The sequence below is a fragment of the Microtus pennsylvanicus genome, chromosome 17 (assembly GCF_037038515.1).
Source record: "Microtus pennsylvanicus isolate mMicPen1 chromosome 17, mMicPen1.hap1, whole genome shotgun sequence".
In the NCBI taxonomy this organism is placed as follows: Eukaryota; Metazoa; Chordata; class Mammalia; order Rodentia; family Cricetidae; genus Microtus; species Microtus pennsylvanicus.
In genome coordinates, this window is record NC_134595.1 from 30,838,097 (window position 1) to 30,860,267 (window position 22,171).

General features: G+C 48.0%; 1 protein-coding gene across 8 annotated transcripts in view; it reads right to left on the bottom strand.

The window, feature by feature from the left end:
• Nucleotides 1-22,171, bottom strand: part of Agap1 (ArfGAP with GTPase domain, ankyrin repeat and PH domain 1) — a 448,779-nt gene that overhangs the window by 155,643 nt on the left and 270,965 nt on the right. For all 8 annotated transcript variants that reach the window (XM_075951804.1, XM_075951805.1, XM_075951802.1 and 5 more), the window contains exon 10: nucleotides 10,355-10,459. In XM_075951804.1, the coding sequence (XP_075807919.1) occupies nucleotides 10,355-10,459 (105 nt within the window). The remainder of the gene's footprint in view (nucleotides 1-10,354; nucleotides 10,460-22,171) is intronic.

Sequence of the window (22,171 nt, forward strand, 5' to 3'; positions counted from 1 at the left end):
ACACGTATGAATGATAAACAATAGCCTCATGCATAGTCACGGGCAGAGGAGAGGCGGACGCCTAAAAATACCACGGACATGCTCAAGGACTATGAAGAAACTTCTGGCCACATCCTTTCAGATCACGGAAGTCAAAGACGACAATTTCTACTTCTCTCCAAAGGGTCCTGCTCACAATAGCAAGGTAGGAGGCAGCTTCAAAGCCATAAAATTTCTATGAGGAATAATTTTGTTTCCCAAGACAGCTGACAGAATTCCAGTGCTCTACTTTCAGAAGGGCCTTCCTGAAGAAGGACACTTGCCAGTGCACAAGGCCACTGTGGGAAGAAGGAGCTGGGGAGTTAGACTCTAACAGTGGCTGGAGCCAAGATATCAGAAGACTGTGTGTTTTCTCTGACGAGTGCCTCATTGGGTCTGGGTAATCATGCCATTCTTGGTGGCTGGAGGAACATGGCTGAGGTTCAGTGGCAGCACACTTTCCCTCCAATAGTACAACGGTGGGCTCACTCCTGCACTTCCACAGAGCAAACCTCTCCATTCTGTGGACTACTGCGGCCAGCATCCAACCATGGTGGGCAAAAGTCCAACATCAGCCTAGGGGGACAGGTTATTGTAATATAAATCAAAACAGCAGAAAATCCCACAGTGAATCATGAATATACCTTTGGCCCCTTGATTGTATTCGTCTTGACTGACTTACTCTACTGAGCTTCTTCTCATTTTAGGTTCAATTGAATATTACCCAGCTGTAACCCACGCGTGCTCAAACTTAGCCTGTACCAGACAAATGCTTCTGCTACGTGAAAGACTGTCTGTCTCTTCAGTAGCTGTAGGCATCTCTGAGGGCAGGGCAAACTGCAAGGGTAGGGTAGTGTCCTTTGCTAGTGGAGGACTTTAATATTTAAACACCAGCAGAGCTGTGGGTGAGCTCAGCATCTGTGAGTTCTATAGAAATGCTCGCCACAGTGGTGTCTGGCTACCATGGCTAGAAAAGACACACCGAAAGAACTGACTTAGCCAATGGGAGCCAGTATATAACACACCACAAACTGTAAGTACCTCTAATTATAAGTGTCCGCATAGGCCTGCTTAGATGACTCTGTTTACAGCGCTTTCAATGAGCCACTTTCTCAGAAGCTCCTCTGCTTCCTTTCTGCCCACACGGTAGTTTATCTCACCCCATACAGATCCAACTTGCATGATTCCCATGATCTTCTTATCTCCCACACTGAGCTGTTTGGAAGACAACACTGCTTCTCCTATTAAAGGACACCTCGCCACGGAGTGGCCGGAGTGACAGGGACCATCTCATCTCCATTCCCTCATTGGCTGTGCGTGTGGGGCTGGGTGCTCTGGCATCCTGGTCTATGTGTCCACGCCTTTCCTGCCGTGTGGGATTGCTATTAGGATTAGCTAAGACGAAAAGTCCCACCACTCTTAATATAAATACGGCTCTCAGTTTACTTTCCCTGGAAAAACACTGATTCTCCCTCTTCCTCTTGATACAGCTATTTCTTGAGCTAAAGGTCAAGATAGCAGTTCTGATGTGAGAAGCCATTAGGGGTGACTGTGAATCAATTTTTCTCTTTACAGTATAGGGGAAAAAAAATTCCTTGAAATGCTGACATTTTCTACTTTTTCTCCCCTCCTCTTTTTGGTGGGGGAGGCATGGATCTGGCAGTCAGACATTTTTATTGCGAAACGCTGTCTGGAAAAGATGCAAAGTAAAACCTGCTAAAATGCAAGGGCAGGAACCCCCACAAAACTAAGGGGGAAACAAAAGGCCCCTTCCCTTTGCTTATTGAGTTCAGAGGCATAACAGGCTGCACCCTGCAGCAACTGGGAAGCTACACTAATTTTAAAGCCATAAAACGCTATCAAGTGCCCTGCGGGGCAGGAGACTCTGAAGCTAGTGGCACCTAAATAAGACATGGTTCATTTACTTCGCAGCTTAGCCTAATGTAATCATCAGCGGTTTCTTAGCCTAGAGTTGTTAACAGGCAAGTAGCCGGCGCAGAGGCGGCCCTCCCAGCCACTGAGGGGGCCGAAGCTAGATTGCTGTTGATTAGAAAATTTTTCAGTTTTGACAAGCACTTAATGAACATAAATCGCACCTTGATTGGTTTCCTTTCGGGGCCACGGGCACACCTGAGCAGAAGAGAAGGGGCCTCGCCAGGGCCACCCTGCCCTACCTTGCGAGACCCTAGCAACAAGCCGGCAATCAGGTTATGAGCCATAGAAGAAAATATTTATAAAATAGAATAATGAAATTCAATTTCGCAGAGGAAGAGGGAGAACATTTGCTACCCCCCTCGGCCGACCTCTCCCACTGAGACCTCGGTGGGGACTGTCACCACAGGAAAACACAGGGTTTTGATTTATCTGCCTTTCTGGGGGAATTTCTGGCCACAATTTGTAACACTAAAAGGCGAAAAAAAAAGAGAGAGAGGGAGAAACAAAATGATAGAAATTGGGTACAAAGGATGGCCATCACTTGCTGACTGTCATTTGGTATACTGCTAAGGCAATGTTTCCCAGAGTCTTCTAGGAGCTTAAAGACTCAGACCCATGAGCCAGACAGTGCAGTCTGTGTTCACACACACACACACACACACACACACACACACACACACACACACACACCCACACGCTCACTCACCCTCTACTTCTTCATTTTACTAAAACAAGCAAGGACAGTTTTCACCTCAGGAAAGAGCTCTGGTCTATGGTTCAGTTTTGACCTGACTGCCCAGTCCTCCCCACGCATGATAATCCTTCATCAACACCAAGACAGCTGCAAACGGAGCGAGCACACATGTCAGCCATTTGCATTTACTTAACCTGGTGGGTCTATGATGTGAGCCCGTGTCCATGTAAACATGGGCCCACAGATGCCATGGTATGCGCATGGAAGTCAGAGGTTCACCTTGGGTACACCTCACCCTACACCTTAACAAAGTCTCTTCTTCTCCATGGTGTTACATCAGGTCAGCGGCTCGAGTGCCTTGGGAGATCGCCTGTCTCTTGTCTCCAACGCAGGGAGAAAGCCCTGGATTACAGATGCGGGCGACTGTACCTGGCTTTCCAGAGTTCTGAGGGAGTCAAACTCCCTCACACTGCACTGCACAGAATTTATCCACTGAGCCATCTCTGCAGCCTCACTTCTATTTTAGAATCTGAAATGCTGCCCAAGACCTGGAGTAACAGCATAAAATAAATTCCTTGAACAAAATGAAGCTCTGACAAAGAATCAACTCTGTGTCTAAAGGAGCCTGGGTTTTCCAGGGCCCTGTTTCCCTGCAGACACTGCCCTAAAAACACTGTCACATCAGAGCCGATCCGTAAGTGTGGCACAGATTAAATGCTGTTACAAGTAATTTACCAGGTCACCCAAAGCACAGGTAGGAGGCCTCCCCTCTCCTGGGGGAGACCATGTGACCATGGGGTGGCCAATGGAGTTGTCAAACTCCCATGATTCTCAGTACTCAGAACTGAGCCTGGAGAATATCCCGTGGGCTGCACTTAAACGGGGCCCTGGCAGGGCTGATATACCCGTGGAGACAGCTTTCCCACAAGTAGCGTTTAACACAGCTCCAAGGAGTCTTCCATGCTTCTCCTCTGTGGCTTCACAATAGTTTCCCCAGAGGATGAATACCTTAACTCAACATACTCTGACCCTAACATGGAACATCCTACGCCTTGAAAGAGAAAGACATTCTGTCTCATGCTACAACTAGGAACCTTGAGGATATCATGATGCCAAGTGACTCCACCTACGAGGTCCTACAATAGTCAAGTGTGGAGACAGAACACAGAAGAATCTAAGCAGAGGGCTAGGGGAGCAGTATGAATAGGGACCGAGTTTCCACTTGGAAAGAAGAGCAAGTTCGGGAGAAGGGAAGCACAGCAGTGAGTGACAATGTCGCTCAGATGTCTTTTCTCTTCTTGGTGATACTAGGGACCAACCTGAGACCTTGGACACGCCAGCCAAGAAGTCTACCACTAAGTGTCTTAACAGTGGCCAGAATAGCAGTGTATTTTACTACAATTAAAAAGCAAAGGAAGGCACCTTCCTGTTATGGAATATTTTTTTTTAAGAAGTGTTAAATTTGTCTATGCTGTGGAGCATTTGTTTCAATGATGCAAAGATGTGTTGCATTCTTTTATACTGTATTTGTTTAACTCTGTGAAGCTGTGTTACTTTGCCCACCTAAAACACCTGATTGGTCTAATAAAGAGCTGAGCAGTCAATAGCTGGGCAGGAGAGAGAAATAGGTGGGGCTGCTTGGCAGAGAGAATAAATAGGAGGAGAAATCTGGGGGGAAAAATTGAGTAGCAAGAGAGGAAGTAGGAAGAAATTAGGGGCTACCCACTCAGCCTCAGAACCAGCAACAGGAGGGAGGGAGGGGGGGGAGGGAGGGGGGAGGGAGGGAAAGATAAAAGCCCAGAGGTAAAAGGTAGATGGGATACTTTAAGTTAGAAAAGCTGGCTAGCAATAAGCCGAGCTAAGGCCGGGCATTCCTAAATAAGAATAAGCCTGCATTTATTTTGCAGCTGAGTGACCCCGCCCAAAGAGCAAAGAGTAAAAATCAATCAACTACTCCTCTAGCCCCTCTCCATCAATCACATCTATTCCTCACAGAAGATTCTGGATGGGGCTGTGCCATTTTCCTGTGGTTTAAAAGCATTACTGGGTGGATTCTTCTTCTATGACCTCAGGAACTCTAGCCCTGCAGACTTAAGGGCAGGCCAAGCACATAGGTGCACTGGGTGCCTATCTTTCCTTCCTTCCTTCCTTCCTTCCTTCCTTCCTTCCTTCCTTCCTTCCTTCCTTCCTTCCTCCCTCCCTCCCTCCCTCCCTCCCTCCCTCCCCTACCTGTTCATTCAGCATGCATTCCTCCACCATCTATCTGCTGACCTCTACCTACCAGAACATGCACCCACTTTCCCATCACCTGTCCCCCTACCCATCTATCCACCTGACTCTACCCACCTTACCTACTCCATCTACTTCTTCTATCCCCTCACCCATTCAACCCACCACCCACCCACCTACCACCTGGCAGACACCAGAGATATGCTGGTGGTATTATCTACAAGGGCTCTGGACACAAGTTGTGCCCCATCCTGTGAAAGAATTTGGTTCTGAAAAAAGCCAAGAAAAGAGAAACGATCCCATGAAGAGCCCAGAGGGGAACCTCAACATGTCTGATGGAGGGCAAGTCCAAGTGGGGAGGAACAAGAAATAATCCTAGCAGAGGCAACTTGCCCCTGAAGATGTGGAGGCAGGAGGACAGGCAAGTGTGAGAAGCTGAGAGAAAGTTCGGAGGTACCAGGGGTAGGAGGAGCAGGCCAAGCTGAAACCATACTTAGGAGCCAGTATGCCACGCTCACGACAGAGAGAGCTTGTGGTGATGTCTGAGTACACACATTGTGGTCAAATATCCACACAGTGAGGTCTGGAACCAAGGCCATCTTGGAGCAAGGACCCTACAAAGCCACAAAACCTGATATCCACACTCGGCAATGTTACCCCCAAGCACTGAGCAAAGCTTGGGTAACACATAGGCCAGACAGATGGTGAACAGCACAGAGCCACGAGGTGCTTACTCATGGGGACGCAAGATGAGAAATCGCTAATCATAAAACAAGTGAGCAAACTGAAGCAGCCTGTCATCAACGTGACTCACTGACCAGGCTCATGCCAGAGACACAGGAAAGCTGGCCATTTCCTGTAAAAGGGCTCTCCACGTGGGAATGAGAACCTGGGACCTTGCTGTTGAGGCAGGAGCTTTTCTGATTTCTGCATGGCTCTGGCACCACCACCCAAGGGCTTTGAGCGTAACTGCTTGCTCTCTTCCTCAGGAAATGGGAGGTCCATGCTGGCAGATGTGGGGATGCTGTAGGAATGCTGCGGGAAGACACGACCAGAGATGCTGCCTCCTCCAAGCGAAGGATGGCCAGTGTGCACCTGCCGCAGGGGTGCTATAAGGAGTTTCCTGCTAACACAGGCTCTTTCCCTGGGAAAAGGCCTTCACATCTGCGTATGAACCATCTCAGACCCCTTTCTGATGCTGTGTCAGTCAATGGTTTCCTGTCTGCCTGTGAAATCTGGAGCTATTAAAATCTGCATACTGATGACAGTTTCCAGAGGCAGCACTGAACTGAAGGTTCACAGCACATGCAACCATTCCTTGCTATATAACCAGAGAGCCTCAGCCACCCAAATGCTAAGGGATATACAGAGTAAACCATGTCCCTTCTAGAGCTCGGTTCCAATTTTATGTATTGGGGAGGAAAAAACAACAACAACCCAGGGCTGATCTGGTTTCAAGAGGGTATCAGAGAGGAGGAGAAAGGAAGCCCAAGAAGGGGAAAAGGGGAAAGCGATTCATACACACTAGACTGGTCTGACGCCCAGGGGTCGGCTGTGCAGCTGGCAAGGAATGCAGAGCTGGGCCACTGCGGTGTGCTTGCTCACACAGGGTCCCATAACACAATGCTCATGTTCGCAGGGGTCACTTCTTCCAGGCCCACTTAGGAAGCCCACCAGACACAGCCGACTCCAAGAGCAGGATCGTCAGCCATGCAAGTGGCTGTTCCCCCGACACAGAAGATGAATAGGTGGCCATGCTGCGCTGCAGAGCCCCGGGGCAAAGGTTCTTTCTCATTATCCCCTCTGTTTTTTCCATCATGGTGCTCCCTACGGCTCATATCTAAGTCCACACAGAGGGGACCTAAGGATCTCACAGCACACTGCCCTGCACCCACCCCATCAGGATCCAGCAATGAGCCTTAAATCCTTGAGACCCTCATATATATCTTCTCCTAAGGGCAGCTAAGTGTTCTGGGCCTTGGTAGTCTTGAGGAAGAGTGATATAACTTTTCTTAAATTATTTTATTTCATGTATATAGGTGTTTTCCCTGCATGGGTGTCTGTATATCACAAACCCAAGGAGGTCAGAAGAAGGTGCTGGATCCCCTAAAACGGGAGTTAGAGATAGCTGTAAGCCACCCTGTGGATGCTGGAACTTGACTGAACCAGAGTAGTCTGGAAGAAGAGCTCTGTCGTCAGGCTCTCTCTTGGCTGCTTCAGTTTAAATGCCTGGAGCTGCCAGGGAACAATCTCCAGCAGCAGATTTGGCTGGTCTGTCTTGGAGCAGGGCAGCAGATGGCCCATGACCTCTGTAACTCCCAGGGCACCACATTCCCTGGAAAAGCATTCATTCTTACTTTTGTTGGGTGTACTTCCTGTTCCTAGCCTGGGTTCTTGATTTTACACACTCAGCATGAGCTGAGAAGGAAAGATGAAGGAACTGGGTGGGTTGTGGGAGACTCCAGCTTTAGGTACAACGTGTAACTAAGTGATGCCCCTTGGCAGCTTTCATCTTAGGGGTGGGCTTTTCCTTGGCTATCTGACTCCATCAGTTTGGTGGAATTTGTAGGTACCACACTCTGAAGGATTAGAAGCCACTTTGAGGGCAGTATTTCCAAACTTCCAGTAGTGATTCTCCGGGTTTCTAGAAAAGACAAGCTGCCAGCCAGACTGAAGGATACAGTGGAGAGCAATCACGGCCAGGGTAGGGTCTAGATGCAGTGCGCATCTTTCAACTTCTCACAGTCCATGCAAAGCATGCCCAGTACTGACCTGCTGCTGAACACGCTGTAAGGGGACATTTCCCCAAGCTGGCCTCTAGCTTCACCACCCGGAGCCCCAGTGGGGCCCTGCGACTGTGGTGTGTACCAGTCTGGGAACCACTGTGTTTTAGGAAACACAGAGTAGAAGTTCGCCATCACTGCCTTCTCCTGGGCCTCTGCCTTGTCCTTTCCACTTACAAAGCAAGGAGAATTAGGGTCTGTCTGTATCACCCAAGGCCAGGTCAGCTCTTAAGCTTTGAGAAAAACTAGGAGGGGTAGCAAAAGGGAAGGGCGGGGCTGCAGCCAAACTACCACAGGACAGCAATATTCTTCTGGAGACACAACAGCCTCCCCAACAGGAAACCGAACAGTTTCCTTCCATGTATTCCATGGGGACAGAAGCAATATGGTGCAACCTAGGCTAAGTACAGAGCAGAAAGAAGATAAGCCACCAGACAGATTTTACTTGTCCTTGGTCACCAAGGACCAGCTTCTGCCATCAAGGCCACCTGGAGAACCAAATTTACTCCCAAGGCAAGCTAGACAAAGAGCCACACAAAGTATTTCATCTAAAAAAGAACATCTATCTACACATAAATACAGCTACACCTTGAGAATATACAAGAACCTATGAAGACATCTATCATATGTACCTTGTAAACACAGATGTGTACACACACATCCTCAGGATGGAGTTACATACCAATACACCTACTGACACACTGAGAACAGCCCAGGTGGGGACTCACTCGGTCACCCCACAGATGCACATCTCAGTCCTGCGCAGGGCCTGCTTGCGTCAGCCTGCACGTGGGCAAATGCATCTGAGACGGGGTCTGTTTCACAGTCACAGGTGGACTACCTTCATGGCTCTGCGGCCTGTGGTAGTGGAAGCAACAGGACGGCTGTGTGTGAATGCTTTCATCCTGCTGCCCAGTCAAAACATCCTGCAAGTCAGACGCTGCCTGCACACCGACAGTCAGGCATGGCTGGCATTGTCATTAGCACCACACGCCAGCCAGGGATCGGGAGGGAAGCAGGTGCTTTCTAACGTGGCTCTGAAAGGTACAGCTACTGCTCTAAGCCAAGGGGAAGAGGACAGTCACAGCAGCAACAAACCACAGGAGGACACCAAGCATGCCAGGAAAAAGGCTTTTTAAAAATGTGACCATTCTTGAGTGCGCAGGGAAAAGGCCCCTCACCAAATGCTCTTTGGGGAGATAAGTGGGCATATGGGTCCTAGAATCCAACGGTGTGTGCTCAAGCTGCTGATGTTGCATAGACCTTACAGCTCTGCAAACTAATGACTGGGAGTTTGTCTTAGGGAAACAGATAAGGATATCAGGAGAAAGCCCATCCAGAGTTACTTATAATAATGGGGGGGGGGTCTGGTTTTATCCCAGGCTTTTCCAGACCCAGGCCAGCTGGCCTTGGTGAGTTCCCGATAGAACATCCCCATTGTCTCAGTGTGTGGGTGCACCCCTCGCGGTCCTGAGTTCCATGCTCGTGCTCTCTCTCCTTCTGCTCCTGATTTGGACCTTGAGATTTCAGTCCTGTGCTCCAATTTATAGCGGACAATGAGGACTACTGAGAACTCAAGAACAATGGCAATGGGTTTCTGATCCTACTGCACGCACTGGCTTTGTGGGAGCCTAGGCAGTTTGGATGCTCAACTTACTAGACCTGGATGGAGGTGGGGGTTCCTTGGACTTCCCACAGGACAGGGAACCCTGACTGCTTTTCGGGCTGGGGGGAGACTTAATTGGGGGAGGGGGAGGGAAATGGGAGGCGGTGGCGGGGAAGAGACAGAAATCTTTAATAAATAAATAAATTAAAAAAAAATAATGGGGGGGGTGTCAAATTTATTTGTCAAATGTCTCATTTTTGTTTTGTTCTGAGATGCTGTTGAAGCACTCAGACTATATCCATGCAGTGGAATAGTGGAATACTATATAAACATCAAAATGGTGCTGTGTTTTTCCAAAAATGAGATGAGCAGGCAGTGGGATGTGTGCGTGTCTGTGGAAGCACCAAGCCCATGTGCACGGAGACACAGACACCCACACTCCCAGCATTAAGCCACGTAGACTGCTTTCAACTTCTGCTCAGTATGTTTATTTAAACTTCTTGTTAACAGAGTGACAAAATCCAAGGACTAATGGTGCAGATTTTAATTTTCAAACTCTGCAGGAGTTCATGCAACCAAAATGAACAGTCCACCTTTAAAGATTCCCTGTGGACAGAATGGCCGGATTCCTGCCAGAACAGAACCGAGTCTGCTTTCAGAATCTTACGGAAAACACGAAGGTGACATCCTCCAGAGAAGCAGTTTTCCTGCTTTCTGAGTTGGTGCCTGTTATTTACCTCGGCATGACGACCGCGGCCAACGACATCTACAACTGGCTTTGCTCTTAGCTGCTCGGAGCTGGGCCCTGGGATCAAATTCAGCTGTTGCAGCTTAGGTTTTCACAGTCACTCTCTTGGCTCTCGGGGCTTACCCCACTTTGCCACTTCCATTTACAATGCAACTTCAGACGGAACCGGCACTGTAATCCACTGTAGTATCGAGAGCCCTAGATTAACACCTGAGACGGGGGCCCGAGGGCCTGACTGCACTATACACATCTCAGGGGACCTAACACCCTGCCCTCTTCACGGGGAGGCAGAGGACTGGCCCTGGCTCTGCCACTGCCCCTGCCCCATGCAGTGTACTCACATGTAAACTGGGATGGTAGGTCAGCACGCCGTTGTCGCACAGGGTGACGTACTTCTTTTTCCACTCTTTGTTTAGTGACTTGCCACTTCGCTTCAGCAGCATGCCCTGCAGGGAAGAGGAACCAGATGTGAGGTCCCATGAAAGTGGTGTAAGACACAATGGGATCCAAAAATAAAACCTTTCTTAGGTTTTGCATTTTTGGAGATTAACCTTTTTCTTATATATAAATTTCGGTTTCCCTGCCATATTCAACATTACAGGTAATTTGGAAGTTGAACTTTGCTCTAGATGCTGAAGATCCACCATTGGCCAATAGCTGCAGTAGACATCCTGGGTGTCCATCAAACTCCCGCAGAACTGAGTCATAGCAAGTGGGATGTGCCTAACGGAAGGATGCTCCTATTCTTTGCTTGTTGAATCCAGGGCCTTGTATATTCAAGGAAAGTACCCTACCACCAAGCCCCGGCCCTGGCCCCAGGAGTAATATATTAAAGACAGACCTCAAGATCAAGGATCTTCTCACCTCAATTTTATAAACACAACAACTTCATGTTATAATTTCTTTACAGAATTTTAATTTATTCAAACTGAAATTCCATTTGCAAACTTTGGTAACAACACTGGGTGGGTGAGCAGTAATTCACCTCAATTGGTTTTTAATGACGTCCATTAAGGTCTCTGGGAAAGCTTTCAGAAACTGGAAACTAACATATTTTGGAAGTCACATGTGGCACCGCCTTCTCTGGATGGCTGCTGTGGATGTGTTCCTGGTCTAAGTGCCAATTCCCAGTAAACCTTGCCTCCACTCCAGTTGCAGCTTTTATGCCACGGTTGCCCACTCCTGTGCACTCTAATTCTGTCCATGTGCAGTGAGCAAACCTCTTGTCCAACAATCAACTGTCATAATTCTGACAATAGCCGGGACTTAGGAATCAAGAAATTACAGGTTCCCAAATACACCTTGTCTGCTTGGGGACACAGAGGAAACCTTCCTTCCCTACATTCCTGATCCTGCTCTTCCCCAGGGATCTCAGTGTGGGAGAAGATCAGGTCAGTCTGAACACATGGCAGGAAGGAGCTCACATGCCAATCACCAACACTGTGAGACTATAGCTGTGTTTACTCAGATCATAACCAAGCTTTAAATCCCAGCGTGGGGATCTCGCCCATTAGTACCTGTTACCGGGAGATTCGAACATCCCACAAAGAAACCTTTGGAAGGTCACTGCTCTATAGGATTTTATCATGTTAAGAAAGCATGTGGAAAAAGTGACATGAAAAATGTTTCTGCTGTACACCAAAGCAACAGAAGCTCCCCTGTGTGGTACAAACAGGCGATAGTGAGTTACCCCCACGGACACAATAATAAACCAACAAGCTTGGAGCCCTCGTGTTCCCTCCCCATGGAAATCTCCCATTCTTACCCAGCAACACAAAGCCGCACCCAAGTTCTCCAGTGGGCTCACATTTTCCCATCATCCACTTCAGATGGAATTTCGACAATACAGAGGGCTGGGGGTCACTGCAATGTCACCAGAAGATTAGGGCTACTGCAGGCTTCAGAAGGCCGTGTCCCTTCCTGCTCCAGCAAGCGCCCGCAGATGGCTAACAGGACTCCTTTGGGAGGACCGTGGGCACTTTCATGAGCCAGCCCTACACTCCTCATTATCCTTCCACCAGCGAAGGCTACAGAGGAAAAGAGGAGAAACCGGCCACATGGGAGGCGCGCGGAGGCTCGCAGAGTTTATCTGAGAACTAAAAGAGTGATCCAGTTTTTAAAAAAGAATTTCTTGTTTAACATTCATTTACTTATTGTGTGCATGTATGCCACAGTGTGTGTGTGAAGAGTCAGAGGATGTGTGTATGGGTGTGTGTGTGTGTGTGTGTGTGTGTCTGAGAGAGAGAGAGAGAGAGAGAGAGAGAGAGAGAGAGAGAGAGAGAGAGAGAGAGAGAGAGAGAGAGAACCTGTGCATGTATCTGAAGGGTCAGAGGACAGTTTGCAAGAATCAGTCCTCTCCTTTTACCATATGAGATCCAGGGCCTGAACTCAGGTCGTCAGGCTTGGCAGCAAGAGTCTTTACTTGCTGGGGCATCTTACTGGTTTCAGAGTAATCTATTTTCATGCTAGGAAAATAATATTACCAGAAGGAAGACATGAATATTGACCAGCATGAATAAATCCTACTGCTCCTTGGAAGACACTGTTGGCTTATTCACTGAAGAGTAGGTGGGCCTGAAGAACACTGACCTGCCCAAGGGCCAGCTCTTTCAGCATTCCTGCCTTGACCACTGCCTTAACTATGTATCCTTCCACCTTCGCCCTTCAAGGTTATGAAAGGGTCTGGGAGCCCCTCACCTTCTTCCTGTACACACGTCCTAGTTGTAGCCAGCAAGTCCTTAAAGTGGCCCAGCACCTGACCTCCCTGAGCGCTGGCTGACTCTTTTGCTCCCCACCAAACACAGGCCAGAGGCAGCAAGGCCAAGAGACACAGGCTCCCTTGTAGACAAGACTGTGGGCCGCATAAAGACAAGTGTACAGTGAAGTGGCAGGCCTCCTATTCCTGCCATTGCACGGGGCTGTGAATTCTACAGTTCTCAGCTCCGGTGAACAACCTGCTCTCCCAGCAAAAACTGAAGGGCTGGTACCTGGTGTTCTCAATGGGCACCTGTGACAGGGGTTCCCTCCAGAGCAATGTTTAAACAGATCGGCACCTCGGTATTTCATAGAACTCCACAGTTTCCAGAGATGCTCTGAGGCTACCAAGAATTTCCAGCTTAGCCAAGGTACAGGATGGGGCTTCCTTTTTGGGTTGGCCTGGGGAACCCTGTCTGACTCTCAAATTTCTACAGAATATAATGTATTCAAGTTGGGCACCTTGGTGCAAACCTTTATTCCCACACCAGGGTTGGAAAAGCAGTCAGACGTCTGTGAATTCAAGGCTAGCCTGGTCTACGTAGCTAGTTCTTTCTATTTATTTATTTATTTATTTATTTATTTATTTATTTATTTATTTATTTAAGATTTCTGCCTCCTCCCCGACACCGCCTCCCATTTCCCTCCCCCTTCCCCAATCAAGTCCCCCTCCCTCATCAGCCCGAAGAGCAATCAGGGTTCCCTGCCCTGTGGGAAGTCCAAGGACCGCCCACCTCCATCCAGGTCTAGGAAGGTGAGCATCCAAACTGCCTAGGCTCCCACAAAGCCAGTATGTGCAGTACTTAGCTAGTTCTATGACAATCAGGGCTAAATAATACTATCTCAAACCAAACCAAACCAAACCAAAAATAAACAAACAAAACAACTCCTACAAACAACAACAACAAAAACCCTCAAAAAAACAAGTGTTCAGAGTGAGCAAAAGCATGCCCAACACTCTCAGCTGCAGAAAATGCAAAGACACTCCTTAATCTATACTGCAGTTGGCTGCAGAGAAAGAGGCTCTGTAGGTTACCGTGAGACCAGGCAGGAAGCATCCACGACCAGAACACTTCCCAGGCAGGGGGAAAACTGATGGGCTTGGTGGGCGTGAATCTCAACCTACAAGCAAACTCAGGGACCAGTACCTGGCTGAAGAAGTGGGATGGCCAGACATGCTGAGAGTCTGCAGTGAGGACACTGAGCAGTGCATGCTACCACTGTGTGTGTGTGTGGGCGGGGGGGGGGGGGTGGCAGCAGTCCAGCGGGGAGGCGGCCTTGTTGCGTCCAGATGTCTGCTTGGTACAAGAAGAAGCACCAGACTTGCCTCAGAAAGCTCCTTAGCTAGAAATATTGGCAACAGCTCAGAAGATTTTCACACGGAACACAGACCTCTTTGCTCTGTCTGCGGGACGACCACAGGAGGGCTGGCTGCCTGAGACTTCTAGGCAGGAGTCCTGCAGCACCAGATATGGTGTTTTAGAGCCTGGACGCAGGAGTGGACACGGCTGTGAGATAACACGTAGCAGGAATGCTGAGGCAGGGTAATTCAGCCCTGGGTAACAGGCTGCACGGGAGAACTGTAGACAACACTGAGGTCGCTTTCCAACACACAGCAGCAACTTCCTTGGATCGAACAGGTCTGCAGAGCACAGAGCCCCAGAAGGCCCAGCTTGATAACCAGTATGTGGCTGGCCATTTGGGGACACCGTGTGGCCACATCCTGGCCCACACTGGGCTGTTACTGGAAGGTCTAACAAACACAAGCCATTTGTGCTTCGAGTGTCACCAGGCCTGAGGAATTGTGAAATGTGAAATGGGTACAGGGACCGTTTTCCAGCCCACAGACACAGAAGCGTGGCACAGTGAGGCCACAAGTGGTCTAGATTATAAAACAACCTTAAAACAAAGAGCGATCTTCTTAGCAGCTACATACAAAGGCCGCAGGAAGACTTGGTGTGGATCCTTACACCTCAGGACCAAAATCCTGGTCCAGGGTTCTATTGCAAAGCTCCAGTTTCCAACAAGTCCTAGTGTACCTCTTAGGCCCCTGTCAACGACAATGGTTCCCCTAAACTGTTTCCACTTTATAAGGCCATGTTCATTTGATGGAGTAGAATTAAAGTCACTAATAGGCCTAAACAGGCAGAAGTTAAACCATAATGTTCTATATGTACTAGGAGGGTAAGGCACACAGTCTCTACTGTGGTCTTCCAGGCTCTACTATGACACAGTGGTTAGGGAGTCCTAACCACAGACAGGGCCTGTGATGGGGAAACAGTTCCATGCTCTGCCAGCCGGAGCCCTCACACATCTCTAGCAACCAAGACAGAGGCAAGCCATGAAACAGTTCATTTTACACTTTCAGAGGACACAAAGCCACAGTCCCGACAGCCAGGAGATGACAGAGGCCGGAAGGCTCCTGGCTGTCTAGACACAGGCGGGCGGCTCCCGTCAGCGCGTGCAAATGGCCCTTATGATTCTAAGTCTCTTTGAGTAGCTGTAACCTAGGGCAAAACTGCACGGCAGAATGTCAAGATGCATCCTTCGTCCATCTTTCAGATGCCAATCTGGTACACGTGAAGACAATGCTTGTTTAGATGGTTCTTGCCGACTAGCATGGCCGTCCATTTGTGAATGGTCCATTTCACTCGCAGGGGGCTGCGGTATTTATTTCGATGTTTTTAGGTTTCAGGACAGTACTGAGCTTCATTCAAAAAATAAGTTTGCTCCCTGCACATGCAATCGTTAGTCTACAGAAAGCCAAAACATGCAGGCATTTGCTGCGAAACATCATTTTAAGGTGTGCTGCTTTTGTTTATGCTGCCTTTGTTTAGCTCTGTGAAACTGTTATTCTTTGCCTGTCTAAAATACCTGATGGCCTAATAAAGACTTGAACATCCAATAACAAAGCAGGAGCAAGGCAGGGCTGGGAGGCAGAGAGTATAACAGGAGAAATGAGGAAGAGGAGGAGCAAGAGAATAAGGAGAGGAGGACATCAGGGGTCAGCCACACAGCTACAGAGTGAGCCATGGGGGAAGAAGTAAAGAAAGCAATAGAAACAGAGGAAGATAAAAGCCCAGAGGCAAAAAGGTAGTTGGAATAAATTTAAATTAAGAAAAACTGTCAAGAAACAAGCCAAGGTTGGACACTCATAACTTAAGATAAGCCTCCATGTGTGATTGATTTGAGAGCTGGGTGGTGGACCCCCACAAAAAGAGCCAAAGAGTAAAGAATAAGGAGTAAAAGTAAAAAAAAGCATCCACCAACTCCAACCATTAGTGTGCAGAAAGCTGGTGAGCATCATACACTGTGTGACCCCATCATCTCACCGATCCTGTGCTGCCAGAGATGCGCTACAACCCGTGGCACTCAAAGACAGACACCGGCTATGCTGATTTAACACCTGTTACTAAAGCCAGTTCCTGACTTACATGTACATACCCACATGTAAATACATGTGCATGCACACGTACAGACACACACACACACACTTTTTTCTTAAAGAGTAAACCTTGAAAAAAAAAGACAAGACAGCAGCTCTAGCATTGTTGAGCTCTGTGTGACTGCTTTGTCCTCAACCATGATGTCCCAAGAAATGAAAAAAGGACTCTTCTCTCAGATCACTCCATTCCAGGGTGGATAATGCAAATTGGCATCTCACACCACTGTGTTTGCAAAACAAATACCTCTCATGGCGTTGGTGTCAACCCAGTGGACTGGGCAGTCAGCAGGACTCAGGAGTGCTAGTGGAGCTTTGGGGGAGAAGGGTGCAGCATTGCGTGAGGCTAGGCAAGCGGGGTGGCCACAGGCCGGCAGAACCTTCAGCCAAACCAGACTAAATGCCGTGTAAAATTCCATCGTGAACCCCATCAACAGGGAGAAGAAACATGAGTTTCTGAGCAGAAATCGAAAAAGGTATATCCAAGTCCAAACATCAATGTACCCAGCACAAACAGTTCCTTGGTGTCAGCTCTGAGCAGCGGAAACCTTTGGAGAAAGTTCCGGCTTCAGAGCTTGAATCAAATGCAGGCAAATGCGGCAGGTAAGATCTGGGAATGAATGATGTCCTAATATAAGACCAATCTGACCATTCTTGAGAACTTAGGAAAAATTTCAACAGCCAGTCAGTTGCCTTTTGTGTAGAGCTGGGGCTAGAGATGGCAGACAGGTTTCTGTGCCTCAAAATGGCCTATACCTTGATACAATAAAAGCTAGTAATCTTGAACTGAAGTGCTAGAAGGTTCAAAATGAAGCCTCATGTCTGGACAGTGACTCCCAGGCACGCAGCAGAAAGAAGCAGGGTGAGAAGGCCAGCAGCTGATGCAGGGCACTTCTTGAGGAAGAGAGAAGAAACAAGGACCCAGGACTCCCTGTTTCCGGGGCAGGGTACATCAGAAGTAGGTACCTGGCTGAACCTTCAGTACTCTTGTGGGTCGGTTACAGCCATGTGTCTCTGGCTCCTTTCCACTGGTTGAGAAAGTAGGGATTTGCTGCAACTCTATCCCCACTGCTACATCACATGGTATATGGGTGCAATGCAGCTCATCTCCTGAATCCTGCCTGAGACAGTAAGCACTACTGGTCCAAGGTGTGCGGTGTAGAGGATCCCAACATGAACATCCAGACTTGAGACTTTGGGGATCCTGGGATAAGCTGTGGGAGGGTAGGGTGAAGCCAGAAGACTTCAAAGACCTACAAACATATGTTCGTACCCCTTATGACCCCCGGTTCAATTTACCTAGTGGGATGTGGTGAGGATCATCTGTGCTAGTTCCAGCCTCAGCTTCAAAGAGCTGGATAGCTTTGTCTTTCGTGTCCCTTAGGATGTCAAGACTGTCCAGCTACAGGCAGTGGGAAGGTGAGGCCCTGAGACTCTGCCTGGAAAAAGGACTAGGTACCTAAAGGACAACTGTCATTTTCTGCTTACTGACCTCTGACCCCTCCTTCACTGATACTCTGCACATGTAAGTGAAGAACTCTGGCGTTCCAGCCCGAGAGGTACCTGTGGTGCCCAGAAGAGCCACTGTCTCTAGAACCAAGAATACCAATAAATAACAAGCCAGTGTTGTTTTAAACCATCTGGATTTGGTTCAATTATCTAGTACCAGATAGCCAAAGTACCAAGCGGTGACAGAACCAGGCATCTGAGTTTCCGCCCATGGCCCAGAGGCTTTGTTGTCTCCCTGGGAACCACTTCCCCACTAGACCAATTGTAAGGCTCCCACAGCTTCTATGTGTGCTTAAGAAACTTAAGAGTGTTGTAACAGCTTGTATTATTCCTTCGAAGTGGCCAGTGTTGGTCTAATTGCTACACCTGAATCACGGATGCATCAAAAAAGACCATGGTTAAAATGATCTACAACCAAAACATCAGGGTCCCGGGAAGGGTTGTCTTGCTCCTTGCTCAGGTAACCTCTGTGGCACAGGAGCAAACAGCAGGACTGTCTGCCACACTGCAGTCTCTTTATTCACCATGTGCACGCTTCTAGTCCCAAGAGGTCATTGAAAGCCAAAAGCAATGTTAAGTGTACAAGCTTTAAATAACTTACTAAGTTAATGTAACGAATGTAAGTGCGATCTGAAATCCATCACTCACTGCTTGCCGCAGCCCCAAGCTGTGATAAAACACCACTCATAAATTTATATTAAAACTCTGCTCGATAGCAATTATTTACTAACAAAGATTTATTGACTGCATTAGAGTCTGGGGGTCTTTCCCAGTCAAATCAGTCTTTGAATCTCAGGGGCTAAATGGTGCTGGTCCCCGCTCAGAGGAGGACTGTCATGACAAACAGGGAACAGCTGATGGTAGGCTCCACCGTGGAAGTGGAGTACCAGCTGAGACATGGCCACCCATGTAAAGATGGGGTAATCAGTCAGCTTGACCAGCCAAGGTCCCTTCCCTCCCAGGAACATGCCCCTTATTTGGTTTAACATACATCTGGACCATGCGTGTGTTTGGTTTAAGAAAAGCACACAATATTTCCCAGGGGCAAAATCTGTATCTGAGAGAGTGCTGACATTCTGTCCCCTAACCTAGGTTAAAGGTAACAGTTTGCCAGAAAAGTGTGTGTGTGTGGGGGGGTTCTGCTTCTCCAGAAACAAGCCAAGTTTTCAGATGTGCTTACTACAGATCCAGCTGCTCAGAAGGCTGGAGTGATCACCAAGGCCACATGTGAGTGTCTGGGGCACACAATGAAACAACTCTCAGAAAGAAATCAAAACACAAACAAAGAGTGTGTTCTGTATTCTGTGTGGTCTAAAGCAAGCACGCACCATGTCTGAACTACTTGAGGAGATTCTCGTCCCAAGAGCTAAAGGCTCCTGAGATTTTCTTTAATGTCTCAGAGAAAAGTGAGCTTCTTCAACAGACATCCCGAAGATCTGGCTGCCAATCACTCAACTTGTTGCATTAACAAGAGATATTTTTGTTCTAATTAGGATTTTCCCCAAATGTTGCCAGTCAGCTTGCTACCACTGTGACACATGATACGACAAGGATAAGTTCATGAGGAATGTTTATCTTAGCTTATATGAGTTTCATTCAAGGAACTCCTGACTCCATTGCTTGGAACTTGAGGCAGTACAGCTCATCACGCTGACAGCTCACAGTGGCCTGTTCACCTCAAGGTGGCCAAGAAGCAAAGAGACCGATAGAAAGGGGAGGATGACTAGTTATCTCCCTCCAGGACACATAACCAATGACCTAACTTACTCCATGTTTTTACGGTTGCACTGTCTCCTTACAGTGCCACGGGCTGGTGACCAAGCATTCTGAACATGGGACTTAGGGGACACTTACACACTCCATAGGATGTATGTTACAATTCACAGTGGAGGGTGGATGACCTTCCAATGCTAGAACCTGGCTGGAACAGGGGCTGTGTTGAGGAACACTGTGTGTACCATGTTTAACGTATTCCCTGCATCCCGAACAGAAACAGGTCCAGCCTATTCTACTTTCTCAACGTTTGAAGTTGCCTCATGCAGTAACAGACAGTATGTAAGTTTCCAAGGACTGGCCTGGACCGCAAGGCATAGGAAATGAAGGTGCTGCATCTATGCGGTGGGCTGAGGGGGCACAGGCATCGCTCCTGCCAGTCAATCACTCTGGCACAGCTGGAGTCAGTACTGCTCCTGAGCAATATCGAGTACTTCCATCCTGACCCAGATCAACGGCAAGGCTTTCATGGCTCGTATCTGTTTGTATAGTAAAAAATTTAAGGGCTCTGTAACACCTCAAATTATGCCTCTTGTCTTACTCAGAAATGGTCAGGGTTGATCTAATTGCTGCACTTCAGTTACCAATGCATCAGAAAGGCTGTGATTGTAATGATCCCAACTAAAACCCACCAGGGTCACAGGCAAGTGCTTGCATTTTGTTCAAGGACTGTCTTTGGTAGAGCAGAGAACAGCAGTGCCTAGCACTGCAGTCTCTTGTCATATGTGAATCTAAGTCTTGAATATAGTTACCTTTTAAAAAATTTTCTTTGCATGTGAGTGTTTGGCTTGCATGTATGTATGTGTGCGAAGCATGTACATGGAGAAGTCAAAAGACAGCACTGGATCCCTAGAACTGGAGTCATGATTATAAGCTACCGTGTGGGGGTATGAAGTTGAACTTGGGTCCTCTGTGAGAGCAGCAAGTGCTCTTAACCACTAAGCCATTTCTCCAGCCCCCATAAATAGTCACTTTAACAGTGTCTCCTAACACACAACATTCTCACAAAGGGTACTGATGCTAACTCTCTATAGGACCATGGCTGGGATATACCAGCCAGCAGGCTGAGGCTTACCTTTTGACTACTTGTAAATACAGTGTTATCAGAACAAAATCCAACTCACTATATCATGTACAGAAGAGAGAATACATTCAGGACTGATATTTGTCTTAGTGTGTTGTGGTGAAACTCTTACCAAAACCAGTTCTGGAAAGAAGAGGATTTACTTCTGCTTACAGGCTATAGTTCATGACTGAGGAAGACGAGATTAACTCAGACATGTATCTAGTGGCAGGAACTGAAGCAGAGACCATGGAAAATGTTACTTACTGGCCTGCTCAGCTTCCTTTCTTCAACAACCCCAGGACACATGTCTAGAGATGGTACTGTAAGCTGGAACCTCCTATACTAAACATTAAATGTCCCACGGACTTGCCTATAAGCCAAGCTGAACGAAGCAATTTTTTCTTGTATTTTTGGTTGTGAGCCATCTCTCCAGACTAGGAAGCATTTTCTCAACCCAAGTTCCCTTTCCCCAGAAATGTCTAAGTTTGTGTCAAATTAATAAACAACGAACTAGCACAGCCCCACAAGATGTGGTACCCAGCTCCCACCTGCTCTTTTCCAGAGAAGGCTGGTTGAGACCTGCCACAGGACACAACCAATAGAAAGAGATCAGCAACTATTGTGCTCAAACCTGGAAACCTCCGCCCTTTCTCTTCTTGCTTCCTTCCCAGTCCTAGCATCCTATCTGTCCCTTGGCTTCTACATGGAGCTGCAGAGTCACAGGATCTGGGCCTCACAGTTTCTGCTGAAACAAGCAGAGACTTCCCCTTATCAACAGCAGCCAAGGGTTTAGCTGTGCCCACCTCCCAGTCTATACATGGAAGTCCTAACCCTCAGCTCCCAGAATGCAAATGCCCACAGGATTGCTGCATATACAATTCCATCAAAATAAGGCTACCACGTTGGGGCAGGGCTCTAATGAATGCAACATGCAGATGGCTCTCTACAGACCAAGGGAGAGGCCTCAGGAGAAACCAACATTTCCTATACCTTCACAGCTGGCCTTCAGACTCCAGAACAGTAAGCCTAGGCCCGGGGGACTGCTACATGCTGGCTTCAAAAGATCAGCACAGGGGCACATGGATAGGCTATACGGTGTTCCAGGACAGAAGACACAGTCAGCACTAGACAAGGGAGGTGGCACATGTCTCTCACCACACACAACATACAAGCTGCATGCTCTGATGCTCATGATGGTGTGTCTAGGGTGCTTCACACTGGCCCACTCTTCACGACACACAGTATGTCTCCTTGGGGACTGTCTCTGCTTCCAGATTATCACTTCAGGACCTTACAGGGTGCAGGAAGAAGAGACATGTGGTAGAAATGCCAAGACTACCGATTCACCATGGGTCAAGACAGCTTGTCACCCAAAGTATAACCGCTCTTAACCAGCCGAAGTTTAATCAATAACAGAAACCATTAGCTGTGTGCAGGAAAACAATTGCATTACCTAGTATTTCCACACCCCCAGAAGAGAACTTCTGGAGGATCACTTACAAGGTTCTTGGATGTACCTTTTGGTGGGCCAGCTGACATACGTTTCACACCCTTTTAAATCAGTTCAACTTTCCAGCTAGTTTAGAGTGTTTGCACTGAAATAGCAGGGGTGCA